The 13,054-nt window shown below is 41.9% G+C and overlaps 1 protein-coding gene across 1 annotated transcript; it reads left to right on the forward strand.

The window, feature by feature from the left end:
* The first annotated feature begins 5,574 nt into the window (after positions 1-5,574).
* On the forward strand, positions 5,575-11,700 carry RPL18A (ribosomal protein L18a). The gene is made up of 5 exons (XM_015411800.1): positions 5,575-5,657; positions 6,619-6,798; positions 8,386-8,515; positions 10,775-10,884; positions 11,554-11,700. Exons 1-5 carry the CDS (start codon positions 5,640-5,642, stop codon positions 11,644-11,646), a joined length of 531 nt encoding a protein of 176 aa, XP_015267286.1. The 5' UTR covers positions 5,575-5,639; the 3' UTR covers positions 11,647-11,700.
* Positions 11,701-13,054: the final 1,354 nt, after the last annotated feature.

The raw sequence follows: 13,054 nt of genomic DNA on the forward strand, positions 1-13,054 counted from the left end.
ATTTTAGCTGTTTATAAAAACAAGTTAAACCAGGTGAAAGATAACTTGCAATTGAGAAACTAGGTTTGAGGAGCAAAGATGGGAGGGTTTAAACCGTTTGTGTGCAGGTTTTCAATCTAAATGTATATGTTATAATTCTGTTAGTTAACCCCTTTTTCTAATCCTATAAAAGTACCCCAAAACCCATGTGACTGTTTCTCTAAATATTTTAGTATCTATTGCTACCTGAGAATATTTTAATACCTATTTTGGTTTATTTCCTTCTAAAACCATAGAGCCTGCAATCCTAATAACACTTCCCTAGGAGGAGGCCTCACTGACTAACATGGGTAGACCTTATCAATAGACTTTCTTGGGACTGTTCTTCCAAGAGTATATTTGGAGTCTTCTCTGTTCTTCTTCCTTTATTCTTTTGGGCAAGACTTTTTGGGCAGTTCACATTGTATATTGAATTGGAACCATATTAACAAATGCCATTTTCTCTATGCCAGCTTGAGAGGAAAGTTATGGAATTGGTTTGGTTCAGATTGTAGAAAGTATACTATTTTTTGTGGTCTAAAGCCATTTACATTATAATTATTGAATTATTATACACACACACACCAATTTGCAAAATGCAATGATCTTAATGCCATGTTCATTGACAGTAAGTCTGTGAGAAATCATACAGCCTTATTGTATAAAAGCATACACGTTTAATTACATTTCTGTAATTTTATTTTATGAAATCATTTTGTACTTTTATAGAATTGTTTTGCATATGTTTTTCCTTGGAAACTGGGGATGAGGGAAAATGGTAGATAAATCTGATTTTCTTTATACAGCAGTATAATTTTCTTTATACAGCCATAGTTTGTTTATATGCTGTTATGTAAAATAGCTTGTGTATTTTACATCATTTAATATTTTATATTGTATTTTTAAATGTTTGTTTTGGGGATAAACTTCTTCTGTTTTTAACTGGGCAATTGCCTTAGTAGTGCTTATGGGCTTAAAAGAGTAATGTATTACAAATTTGGCAACAGAGTAAAAAAATCAAATTTTCACATTTGTAATTATTTTTCTCTGGGAAAAAATGAATTGGCGGTCCTGTCATGTAAGCTGTGTATATCATTTTACTTAAAGTGGTTATATTGAATGTTATAGCATTATTAATCATGTTCAGGAGAAAACAGATTGAAATATAACTTTAAAATGAGCGCTGTGTTTTGGTAAAATAGTAGGTTACAGTAGTCAGAGGAAGCCTATCCTCTTATTCTGTATAGAAAAGCATGAGTGATTCTGTACACAAATACAGTATCTACTACTTATTTTGTCTTGCATTTTAAAAAATTTCTTTAGTAACATTTTAATGGACTCTGCATCAATTTAAAACATATGGAGAACAGTAGTTGTATTATTGTTAGGGAGTAACATTAGCTAATACACACACTCCACAGTCCACGGGTACACATGTGCCAGACTAGTGCTGCGGCCACTTTTCTGTATTGCATATTTTATTAAACGTTAAAAAGTGCTTTTAAAATTCTCAATTAAAAGAATCTGTTGGGAATTGCTGCAAGTGCTGCTGAACACCAAAACTTAATTGTTTTCACGGCTCTCACCTCAGTACAAGGATTTTGCTGTGAACACTGTCACTTCATTATTAATCCAATGTTGTTGTTGTTCAGTCGCACAATCGAGTCCGACTCTTTGCGACCCCATGGACAAGATCACACCAGGCCCTCCTGTCTTCTGTCCTCTGAAGTTTGGTCAATTTCATGTTCGTTGCATCTATGACACTGTCTAGCCATCTCATCCTTTGCCGTCCCTGTCTTCTTTAACCTTCAATCTTTCCCAGCATCAGGGTCTTCTCCAGTGAGTGCTCCCTTCTCATTTGGTGGCCAAAGTATTTGAGCTTCAGTTTCAATCCAATGTACATAGCAATTAAAAGATAACAGAAGAGTCTCCAAGGTACAGCAAATGATTCCAGTAATGATGGAAAGCAATGGACCTCATAATCTTGGAAGAACAAGATATTACAACATTGTCACCATTTTTAAAAATCTTTTAGAATTGAATTAGTTGGGCTTTAGTCAGTATCTAGCAAATGGATGGGGGGGTTGTTTCCCTGTTGGTGGCCTTTTGGGGCATCTTGTAGGAAGGACTACTATCCTACCTGGAAGATAAGTGGCCACTGTTCTTTCTGCAGTATTTACCCTAGTGTTCCTGTTGTGCCTTAAACTATTCAACCTCTATATGAAGCTGCCATCTGAGGTCATCTGTGTAGATGCCATAAAAGTCCAGAACATTTCTTTTCTTGGGAAGCAAGGAAGACTTTCTAGTTACATTACTTTACAAAGAGTGATCAGCTTCACTGGTTTGGCAATATGCAGCTGGGTGGTGGGTTCATTGCTGTTCCTCCTTCCACACAGAAAACAGTCCCTTTCCTTGCATGTTATCATCTAAATTACCTTTGAGGTAGTTTAGTCTGAGAGTGTAAGTAGCCAGACCACCCACCAAGCTTCATGGCAGAGGATGGATCTGAACCTTGGTGTCTCCTAGTCCCATCAAGGTCCTTCTCATAGCTGTTTGGTTATTAAATAGAGGATAACCAAGAGTGCAGCTTATTTTATACTTATTTTTGAAGTAACTGACAAATCTTATTTACATTTTTACTTATTTTAAATCCACAAGTGCTCTTTGGGATCTAATCTAGGTACTGTTAAAGACAGGGCAATGTTCAATGATGTATGGGTGAAGGAAAAGTCCTAGCAGATATATTCAGAATATGGCAAATAGTAATAAAAAAAAAACACGCCACCACCCCACCCCGAACACACTTTTAAAGGGGGGTGTCCCCATTTCTAATGAGGAGGCAAATATCCCGTACAGGCAACCCTATTTTGTAATGCTGACCCGTAACCCACCCCAGAACACTTCTGCGTTCCTTTCAAGAGCCAACAGTCTGGGTAAACTGAGGCGCGTCGTGTGATTAGCATGCACTATTAGATGACCACTGGGCCAGCCATAGTGTTCTCGGTTGGGCCAGTGGCTACACTTCGTGTTGTTCTCTCTGACATGGTAATGTCTTTGGCCACCCCCCCCCCAAGCACCGAGGCAGGTGCTGCTGCTACAGAGCGTGGTGAGGCTACTCGCCAGCCAGTCGATGCCCGCGCGCGGGGCTATAAGTGGTTGCTGTTGAGAGTCCCAGGTTCGGGATTTACTAAAAGGAAGGTCAGGATTGCCCATTGGAAACAATGGGAGATGCTGGAAGGTCCATTGGAAACAATGGGAGCCAGGAATACCAATTGACTTGCATGGGCTCAATTGAAATACTTTACAGTACAAGTAGTGTTGCAATAAAAATGTGGAATGGATTTTCCATTAGGGTCTCTGGGCCCAAATAAAACACTCTGGGATTGGGATGAGAGGCCCTAGTGTGGAATGACAGCCCCCGGATGTAGTAGGAGTGGTCTGTGACTAGAAATGAGAGACTAAGGAGTGGAATGACAGCCCATGGGGGTAGCAGATGTGTTCTGGGCCTGGAATGACAGAACCCAGAGTGGAATGAAAGCCCCTGGGGGTAGCAGGAGTGTTCAGGGACTGGAATGAGTGACCACGGAGTGGAATGACAGCCCCAGGAGTGTTCAGGGACTGGAATGAGATACCATGGAGTGGAATGACAGCCCCTGGGAGTAACAGAAGTGTTCAGGAACTGGGATGACAGGCCACTGATGACACCCAAGCCCATACCTCCGGACAATCTGGGCGAGGGGGCGCATGTATAGTTGAATGGAGTTGAATGACGGCCCCAGGGTGGAGCAGGAGTGTTCAGGAACTGGGATGACAGGCCACGGAGTGGAATGACAGCCCCAGGGTGGAGCAGGAGTGTTCAGGCACTGGGATGACAGGGCCAAGAGTGGAATGACAAGCCCCGGGGTGTACCAGGAGTGTTCAGGGACAGGAATGAGAGGGCCAAGAGTGGAATGACGGCTCCAGGGTGGAGCAGGAGTGTTCTGGAACTGGGATGACAGGCCATGGAGTGGAATGATGGCCCTAGAGTGGAGCAAGAGTGTTCAGGGACTGGAATGATAGGGCCAAGAGTCGAATGACAGCCCAGGGTGGAGCAGAAGTGTTCAGGCACTGGGATGACAGGCCACGGAGTGGAATGACAGCCCTGGTGTGTACCAAGAGTGTTCAGGGACTGGAATGACAGGGCCAAGAGTGGAATGAGGGCCCCAGGGTGTACCAGGAGTTTTCAGGAACTGGAATGACAGGCCAAGAGTGTTCAGAGACTAGGATGAGAGGCCACGGAGTGGAATGACAGCCCCAGGGTGGAGCAGGAGTGTTCAGGAACTAGGATGACAGGCCACGGAGTGGAATGACGGCCCCAGGGTGTACCAGGAGTGTTCTGGAACTGGAATGACAGGGCCAAGAGGTCAATCCATTGTATGATCATGTTCTGCAAGCCTAAAGGTCATGAGGTTAATTTGGGGTAAGGGCTGGATGAAAGGTCAGAAACATCATAAAATATGGGAAACTAATATAGGAAATCTCCTCGACTATAAGAAACTAGTTATCAAATGTCTCTCATGCTGAACAACTAAAATAAGGGCAGGATATTGGATCTTTACCTCAGCTAGCTAATAATGAACTAAATTTCTCTAACACTGAACATATTGTTTTATAATTTCTCTGTGTGTTTTCACATTTCTTGCTATAATACAGAAACTCAAAGAACAGAAGTTAGAAAAGTATTCCGAAATTAACTTGGAAGTCTACAGAGCAATGTTAGATACAGCTCTGTATGTATTCCTGTTTTTATTGCTTTATGTTGTATTGTTAACCTACCTTGCAGTCCATTAAGCCTGGAAAATGCAGTATAGAAATTAACCAAATACTCTGCAAAAAGTCAAAGGCTTTACAAGATTATAGTTTCGGACAGACAATGTAAATCTCTAGTACTAAAAAAGTGTGTGGGTCATATCAGCAATCTAGTTGGCCTTCAATCTGGAACACTCCACATGCCTGTCTTGGAAGATTTCTGCAGTGCTGAACAAGTCACTATCAGTAACACTTGGCAATTATACGGAGTCCAATAGCACCTTTAAGACCAACGAAGTTTAATTCTGGGTATAAGCTTTTGAACCTGGAGAAGCGTGCATGCACACGAAAGCTTATACCCAGAACTAAACTTTATTGATCTTAAAGGTGCCACTGGACGCAAACCTTGTTCTATTCAGAGTTCAGTGGCACATGTAAGACCAACAAGTTTATGAAAGGAAGGATTCGATGGCACGTGAACAGAGCCTTAGGTTTCTTTTGCTCGCTCACAGTCGTTCCCACATACTCGAAAAGGCGGACCCAATACACTCTTATTGGAGCACAGATCACTCTGTCACAATCTCACCAAATCACAGACCTGAGCCGCCTTTGCTCATCGTGTCAGACGTTTTCCGGTGCTCGGAAGAGACAACCAGTAGAAAGGTGGCTCCCAAAGATAGATAGCTTTGTACCCGGTAAGAATGCTCCCTTAAGAAACCAATGGACGACGGCTGCTCTCGAGATGGGCGGTCCCTCACGATCCGAGTTGGCCACGCGAGGGCATTGCGCATGCGGCTCTTCCTTTTCTCGGTGGCCGCGAGCGAGGCAGCACCATGAAGGCGTCGGGCACTGTAAGGGCCGGGTGGCCTGGGCTAGTTGCGGGAGGCTTGTGCGACGGGGCTCCCGGTAGCTGGAGGGGAGCGGGCTTGGTAGGACTAAGGAGGTCGGGGGAAGGAGGGCCCACAGGGGCGGGCTTCGCCGTTGTCGCTTCTTTTTGCCGCGAGCGAGCGCACAACATGGCGGCGACAGCGCCTGCTGACTTACCGCGCGGAGCTTTGCAGAGGTGGGCCTTGTCCCGGCCATCTGGTATGCTCTCCCGGCAGCGCTTCTTTCCCGGCTTTTGAGTTGCCTTTTACACTAAGGAGTAGAAAAAGTGTTTCTTTTTGGGTGGGTCTACGGATCTCATTTCTTTTTCATTGACCGCTTAACTAACTGCAGGATCCCTGCATCATCGTTATTAAGACTCAAACTTGCTTTTATAGGCGTGTCTTTAGAACCACACAGAAACGATGTGCTCGTCCCCTTCCACATCAACATATGGTTTTTTTTTAAGAATTCAATTTTGTGTCGGAGTAAGATTTTTTAATAATTGCTTAGGCGTTCTGTGAACACACTTTGAAAGGTTTTTCAGTATTTTTTTCCTTGTCCTTCCTCCAAGTCGGTCAGGGTGGTATACCTCATTCTCCCTTTATCCATTTTATTCTCGCAACCTGTAAGATGCTGTAGCAGACTTAAATGTAGTTCACATACAGAAGTTAGAGACATCAGGGTGGTTACTTCAATACATTGTCTTTTTAATATTGGGGATGGTGTGAAAGGTCAGAGGCATTTCTTGTAGAGCCAAGGTTCCTTATGGGAATTGTGATAACTTAGATGCTGTGACAGACTTAGATATAGTTCACATGCAGAAGTCAGACATCAGCATGGTTACTTCAGTGCCTTTCTTTAATTCAGTTGTGCTCTTATAGTGTTTTCTGTTTAATGGATCTTCATACTTTGTCTCTCTCTCCCCCCCCCCCTTTTCTTTTAAAGCTTAGGGAGTACAAAGTTGTTGGGAGGTGCCTTCCTACTCCCAAGTCTCCAACACCACCCCTCTATCGTATGCGCATCTTTGCTCCTAATCATGTTGTTGCAAAGTCCCGTTTCTGGTACTTCGTTTCTCAGTTGAAGAAAATAAAGAAATCTTCTGGGGAAATTGTGTACTGTGGACAGGTATGATAAATGCTGATAAAAATTGGAAACTTTCAGTTGAAGCAGATGATTGCATGGTCATGACTGTTTTCTGTTACTTGGACTATGTATACAAAGACTTCATTCAAAATGAAGAATATTAACTTGTCCAGTCATGATTGCATGGAAGATGATCCAAGTTCTCCTGCTTTTCTCTCTTCGTGCAGCCCCTTCAGCGCCAGCATGGTATAGTGGTTAAGAGTGATGGACTCTAATCTGGATAATTGGGTTTGATTCCCCACTCCTCCACATGAAGCCTGCTGGGTGACCTTGTGTCAGTCACAGAACTCTCAGCCCCACCTACCTCACAGGGTGTCTGTTGGGGAGAGGAAGGGAGGGTGATTGTAAGCTGCTTTGAGACTCCTTAGGGTAGAAAAAAGTGGGGTATAAAACCAACTCTTCTCTTCCTTTCTGGAAAGAGCATGTGGAGTTAGGGTTGCCACCGTCCAGGTGGTGGCTGGAGATCTCCTGCTATATAGCTGATCTCCAGGTGACAGAGATCATCTCGTCTGGAGAAAGTGGACTCTATGGCAATATACTCCATTGAAGTCCCTCCCCCAACCCCCCTTCCTTAGGCTCCACTCCAAAAATCTCCAGGTATTTCCCAGTTTGGAGCTGATAGCTTTATGTGGAACATATGTGGAGGAATAGCTGTATGGGGGGGGGAGCACTGAAATTGTCCTCTTTCTCCCCCTTCAACAGCTGCACTTGCAGGAGAAACAGGAGTGATTTAATCTCTTTCCATGTCTTCATTTCAGACTTGCCATTACTTGCAGTCCCTTTTGAACTGTGTCAAGGAATGTTGACAAATCATTGTTCCATGCATACATAGTTGGATTCAGGCAAACTGTTTCCTAGTTCCCAAAATGCTGGTTCTCGCAAGGTGTTTACAGTTGAAAATTAATACCTTGGTGCTTTCCGTATGGAATTTCCCCCATTCTGTATCACAAAGTCATAGTTAAACGAGACATCTATTTTTTTATAATTTTGCATGGTTTTTGCAGCGTAAGGGTGGGGGGAAAGATGCTCTTTAATTCTGGCTATAAACAAACAGGCTTCTAATAGAAAGAAGATTCCCCCCCCCCCAATTGCTAATTTCCAAACAGACAAAAAAAGAAGTAAAAATTAATGCAATCTACAATTAATCAACTAACCTCACTACTTCAAGATCTGACCATAGTATAGGTGTTTGTTCAAAACAATGAGACATATTTGTGGAAAATAGATTGTACAATGAGCTGTGATTGTTACATGGAAATTTCCCATATTTAGAATATACATACTTTCAAAAGCAGACAGCTTGGCATGGCAACTGTTTTATCTTACTGGGAAAGATAATTGATGCTGTGATTTTTAAAGCTGTATGAAGTATTCTAAAATGGTGTATCCTAAAACTGGGAGGTGAGGAAGTTGGAAAATAATGTACAATTTACGCTTAATAATATTTTATCTTTTGTATAACAGCATACAGTTATCAAATCTCATTAATTCTGGTTCACTTGTTGCTAGTTGTACATGAAACTCTGGTAGTTTCTAACGTTGCATTGCTTTGATGTTGATTAACCATAGGTTTATGAGAAGTCTCCCCTGAAAGTGAAAAACTTTGGTATCTGGCTGCGGTATGATTCTCGTAGTGGAACTCACAACATGTACAGGGAATACAGGGATCTGACAACTGCTGGAGCTGTTACACAGTGCTGTAAGTAGATAGCATTTGGCATTCCAAGTGTCCTGTTGATGTTGTAAAACACAGATTCCACAGCATGAATGCACACCTTCCTGCTTTGTATTAAACATTCATTTCTGCATAATTTTGTCTTCAACTGATACCATTACGTAGTCACTGGCAGCTTTTATAGCTGTGACCAAGAAGAATGGCTGAACTGTGTGTTAAAATCAGTTGCTTGTTGTTTCACATGAACACATGAATCTGGGACCTTCTGCGTGCCAAGCAAATGCTCTGCCACTGAGCTACAGTCCTCCCCTTTTTTAAGGTCATGTGAGCGGCAAACTAAACAGACCTGTAGTATAACATGAAATCTGCCTGTTTAGTAGCAATGGGTGGAAACATGACATTCTAAAGTATGGTTGGTGAAATGATTTTTTAAAATGTGAACTGTAGGGTTTGAATTGTGTATATAGTTATTCAGAGCTTTTTTCCCCTTCAAGGATTTTTCTTAAACCACAGCATTTTGCACACTGATTGTAAACAACATTGAATGGAAGTAAGTTATTTTGGTCTCACTGGACCTTACTTTATGATAATGGACTGGATCCAAAGAAGTCTTTCTGCAAGCAAAGGGCAGTCTTTGGATTCAGTCCATTGGGCTGCTAGATGAAGGTATTAGTGGATGTGGATTTCCCCACATCTGTTTTGTCCCACCCTTTTGGCCCTCAGAGTGATGATCCATGGAACCATGTGGGACACGTAAGCAAAAAATGCATGTGAATTGGGAGGCTGAAGTGAGGAGGAATTAAGTTGCCCGTTGGAGGAAGACAAATGCAGTGGAAATGTGCACTCATTGTGCAGGTGGTAGAATGTACCCCATTGGGTTTAGTAGTTAAAAACCTATGAGCCCTACTTGATCAAACCAGTGGTCTCTAGTTCACTAACCTCTTTCCCACAATGAAGAAGAAGAGATTGGATTTATACCCTGGCCTTCACTACCCAAAGGTGTCTCAGAGTGACTTACAAACTCCTTCCCCTCCCCACAACAGACACCCTGTGAGGGAGGTGGGGCTGAGAGAGCTCTGACAGAAACTGCTCTTTTTCAAGAACAGCTCTTATCAGAACTATGACTTGCCCAATGTCATCCAGCCAGGTGCAAGTGGAGGCCAGCCTGATACCCTGGAAGGCCCACCACAAGTATTCAAGCCCAAGTGTCTCCCTCTGCAGCAGTGTTCACAGATATGCTGCTTCTGAACAGGGAGAATCTGTTTCGCCATCATGGACCTATTGTCTGAATTTTTCTGGTCCAAGTTGCCATCACTACACATTCCGTGGTAGTGTGGTCTGCAAATTAACTGTGCATTGTTCAGAGAAGTATTTTGTCCTGAATCCACTGCCTATGAGTTTCATTGAATGCCACTGATTTCTAGTGTTTCAGGAAAATAAGAAAACATTCTCTCTGTCCACTTTCTCCACCCTTTGTCTAACTTTATAAAGTTCTGTTGCATTCTCCCCTTCCAGTTTTCTGGTCTTTGGATCATTTTGGTTTCCTCTTTCCAGTTAGACCAGAACTGTATACAAAATTGGTTGCTTTTATATAGAAGAGCACCATTTTTCACATGGTGTTGTAAGAAGTTTCCTTTTTAAAGATTGCTGAAAGCAGCAGTGATCGTTTTCAGTGACCCAAGCTCCAGATATTTGTAGAATAATTGAAAGCCAGGCTTCAGCTCCTGTTATCATAAATTTTCACTTTGATTTAAAAAATGTGTTAAGATACTACATAAGAAAACTTAAGCACAAATTTAACTGTGACAGCTCTGCAAAATAATTGCAACTTTTTCCTGGCCTCTGCTTTTAAATAAAACAAATAGCCAATGGTAGTGCTTTTTTAGTTGCAACTGAGTCCTAAGATTGAATTGAGCCATGGTTGTACTATCATGTGGATACTGTGCTTGCCATTAAATTAGTGTGATAGTGAAAATTATCATCTGTGCTTTTTACAGAATATAAACCATAAAATTGTTATGAACCTTGAATATGAAACTGCATACAAACCCAAAGAGCATTGTTTTTCATAAAATGTTCTTGTCATGTGTGCAAATATAAAATGTACCTTGTCGCCTTTCAAGATCTGATGTGTCTTTGAAAGTGAAATTGAAGGTGCCACAGGCAAACAGCACTAGACTCAAACGCTGCAATGGTTTGTACATTTATGGATGTCCTGATACTCATGAATCTCTTTCTAGTCCCTTTTGCTCAAATAGTGTGCAATTGTCTGGTATATTGCAGATCGCGATATGGGTGCCCGTCATAGGGCCCGTGCTCATTCAATTCAGATTATGAAGGTGGAAGAGATTGCTGCTAGCAAATGCCGCAGACCAGCTGTCAAGCAATTCCATGTATGTAGAACAAAGTTAAATACATGCTTTTAGCAACCTACAAAATTGATGGTAGAATATATGTGATGTCCGTAAAATAATTTCCATAAATCAAGAATTGCACTGTCTTTGATACAGGTATATTAATATCAAACAGGAATTGTTCCAAAGTATTAGATAATGTCTTGAATGTAAAAATATCCTGTGGACCTGAAATATGTTAGAAGATGGAAAATACCTTAAATTTTTTGCAGTAATGGTATTTCTTAGCACATTTCTTAGCACATTTAAGATGTTCCCTTTTCATATCAGAAAAGAACAGTAGTCCAGTAGCACCTTAAAGACAACAGAATTTGTGGCAGGGTATGAGCTTTCATGAATCACTGCTCACTTTTTCAGATACCTTATCTGAAGAAGTGAGCAGTGACTCACAAAAGCTCTAACCTGCCACAAATTTTGTTAGTCTTTAATGTGCTACTGGACTTGCTCTTTTCTACTGCTACAGACTGACTATCACAGCTACCCATCTTGATCCATTTTTATATGTATGTAATACAAAGATAAATTTATCTTGTTCTGTTGATATGCAATTAATGTTACAGCTTATTTGTTAAAAAACTTGCATAATAGTTGAAACTTAATTTTGTCAGCTGATAAATATTTGACTCATCTCTGTTCTTCTACCTACAGGATTCCAAAATTAAGTTCCCTCTGCCGCACAGAGTTCTGCGTCGCCAGCATAAGCCACGTTTCACCACAAAGAGACCAAACACATTCTTCTAAATGCAGGCTTAGTTCATGTGCTCTGAATTTCAATAAAGTTCTTTTTGAACACTTGATTGTTTTGTTGCCATTTTAGGGATAGAACCACCAAGGGGCAGGCAGTTATTATTGGTGTACTGCTTTACACAGCTTAGTGCTAACAGTGCCTGCTGCTTTCCTTGTAGATAACTTCTAAACCGTTGTCCCTGTGTTAAACCAGGCAGTTGGTTTTCTCTCTATTCACAGGGAGACAGTAAGCGTTATGTCTTGGAAGACCCCAATAGAGCAGCATTCTGAAAGGTTTTGGTGTTGCTTTCTCCATTCCTGCCATAGAATTCATAGATCCAAGGTTAGAAGCAAGACAACAAAAATTAGAGAGAATACAGGATGAGAACCATGAAGTAATAATGCAGTGATTAGTGTTAGCTTTCAAGTGATTTTAGGCTGTTTTTCCCACACAGCTACATCCTTTACATACCTTCTAACATTTGACAGCTGAACAAAGCAACACACTTATTATCTCTTTTTATATAACAGAGCTGACAGTTATTCCATGTTGCTCTCTGGTGTGTTCAGTTACTGTTCAACAGCTTGCCCTTCAGTGATTTAAAATCTGAGATGGTTTTATTGGCAGTCAGGCTTCTGGCCGATCCTTTGCCTGAGGGACCCTTGAGATGCTGGCAAGGCCACTCATTTTACATGCAAGCGCAACCCTAATTCCCCTCCAACTTTGGTTTGCCAGAAGGCCAACATCTTCACAGGTTGATGTTGTGGGTATTCAGACCATAAAGCCTGCATATGCCTACTTAGATCAATATTCATGTGTACTTAGGAGATCAACCCTGACTGTTCCCTGGAAGGCCAGATAATGAAACTGAAGCTCAAATACTTTGGCCACCAAATGAGAAGGGAGCACTCACTGGAGAAGACCCTGATGCTGGGAAAGACTGAAGGTCAAAGGAGACACGGACGGCAAACGATGAGATGGTTAGACAGTGTCACAGATGCAACGAACATGAAATTGAGCCAACTTCAGAGGACAGCAGAAGACAGGAGGGCCTGGCATGACCTGGTCCATGGGGTCGCGAAGAGTCGGACTCGACTGTGCGACTGAACAACAACTTAGGAGATGAGATCTTGCTGTGGGTTTCATGTCTGATTAATGTGAGGGGGTTGGCCTAAGACTACTGGAGTCCCAGGCTATGGCAAAAGAATTAACAGTCCTTAGCAACCGATTGGGGGGGGGGCAATTGTACAAAAAGGTTCCCTGAAGATTATGCTCAAGTGCTTGCCTAAAGCATTGTTAAATTCTGGGAAACAAAGGGACACTGTTGTGAATGGCTTTAATACCTTTGGCTATACAATCTCTCCCTGGGGTAATGGAGCTTTGCTCTGTAAGAGTACCTCTTTGCTTTCATCTGTGCTCTTA

The sequence above is a fragment of the Gekko japonicus genome, unplaced genomic scaffold (genome assembly GCF_001447785.1).
Source record: "Gekko japonicus isolate JY-2015 unplaced genomic scaffold, Gekko_japonicus_V1.1 scaffold543, whole genome shotgun sequence".
Lineage (NCBI taxonomy): Eukaryota > Metazoa > Chordata > Lepidosauria > Squamata > Gekkonidae > Gekko > Gekko japonicus.

Bases quoted from the DNA above. Each gene is read 5' to 3' on its own strand.
- RPL18A (XM_015411800.1), top strand. The intron at 6,799-8,385 runs GTATGATAAATG...GATTAACCATAG, and splicing joins AAATTGTGTACTGTGGACAG to GTTTATGAGAAGTCTCCCCT. The intron at 10,885-11,553 runs GTATGTAGAACA...TTCTACCTACAG, and splicing joins CAGCTGTCAAGCAATTCCAT to GATTCCAAAATTAAGTTCCC.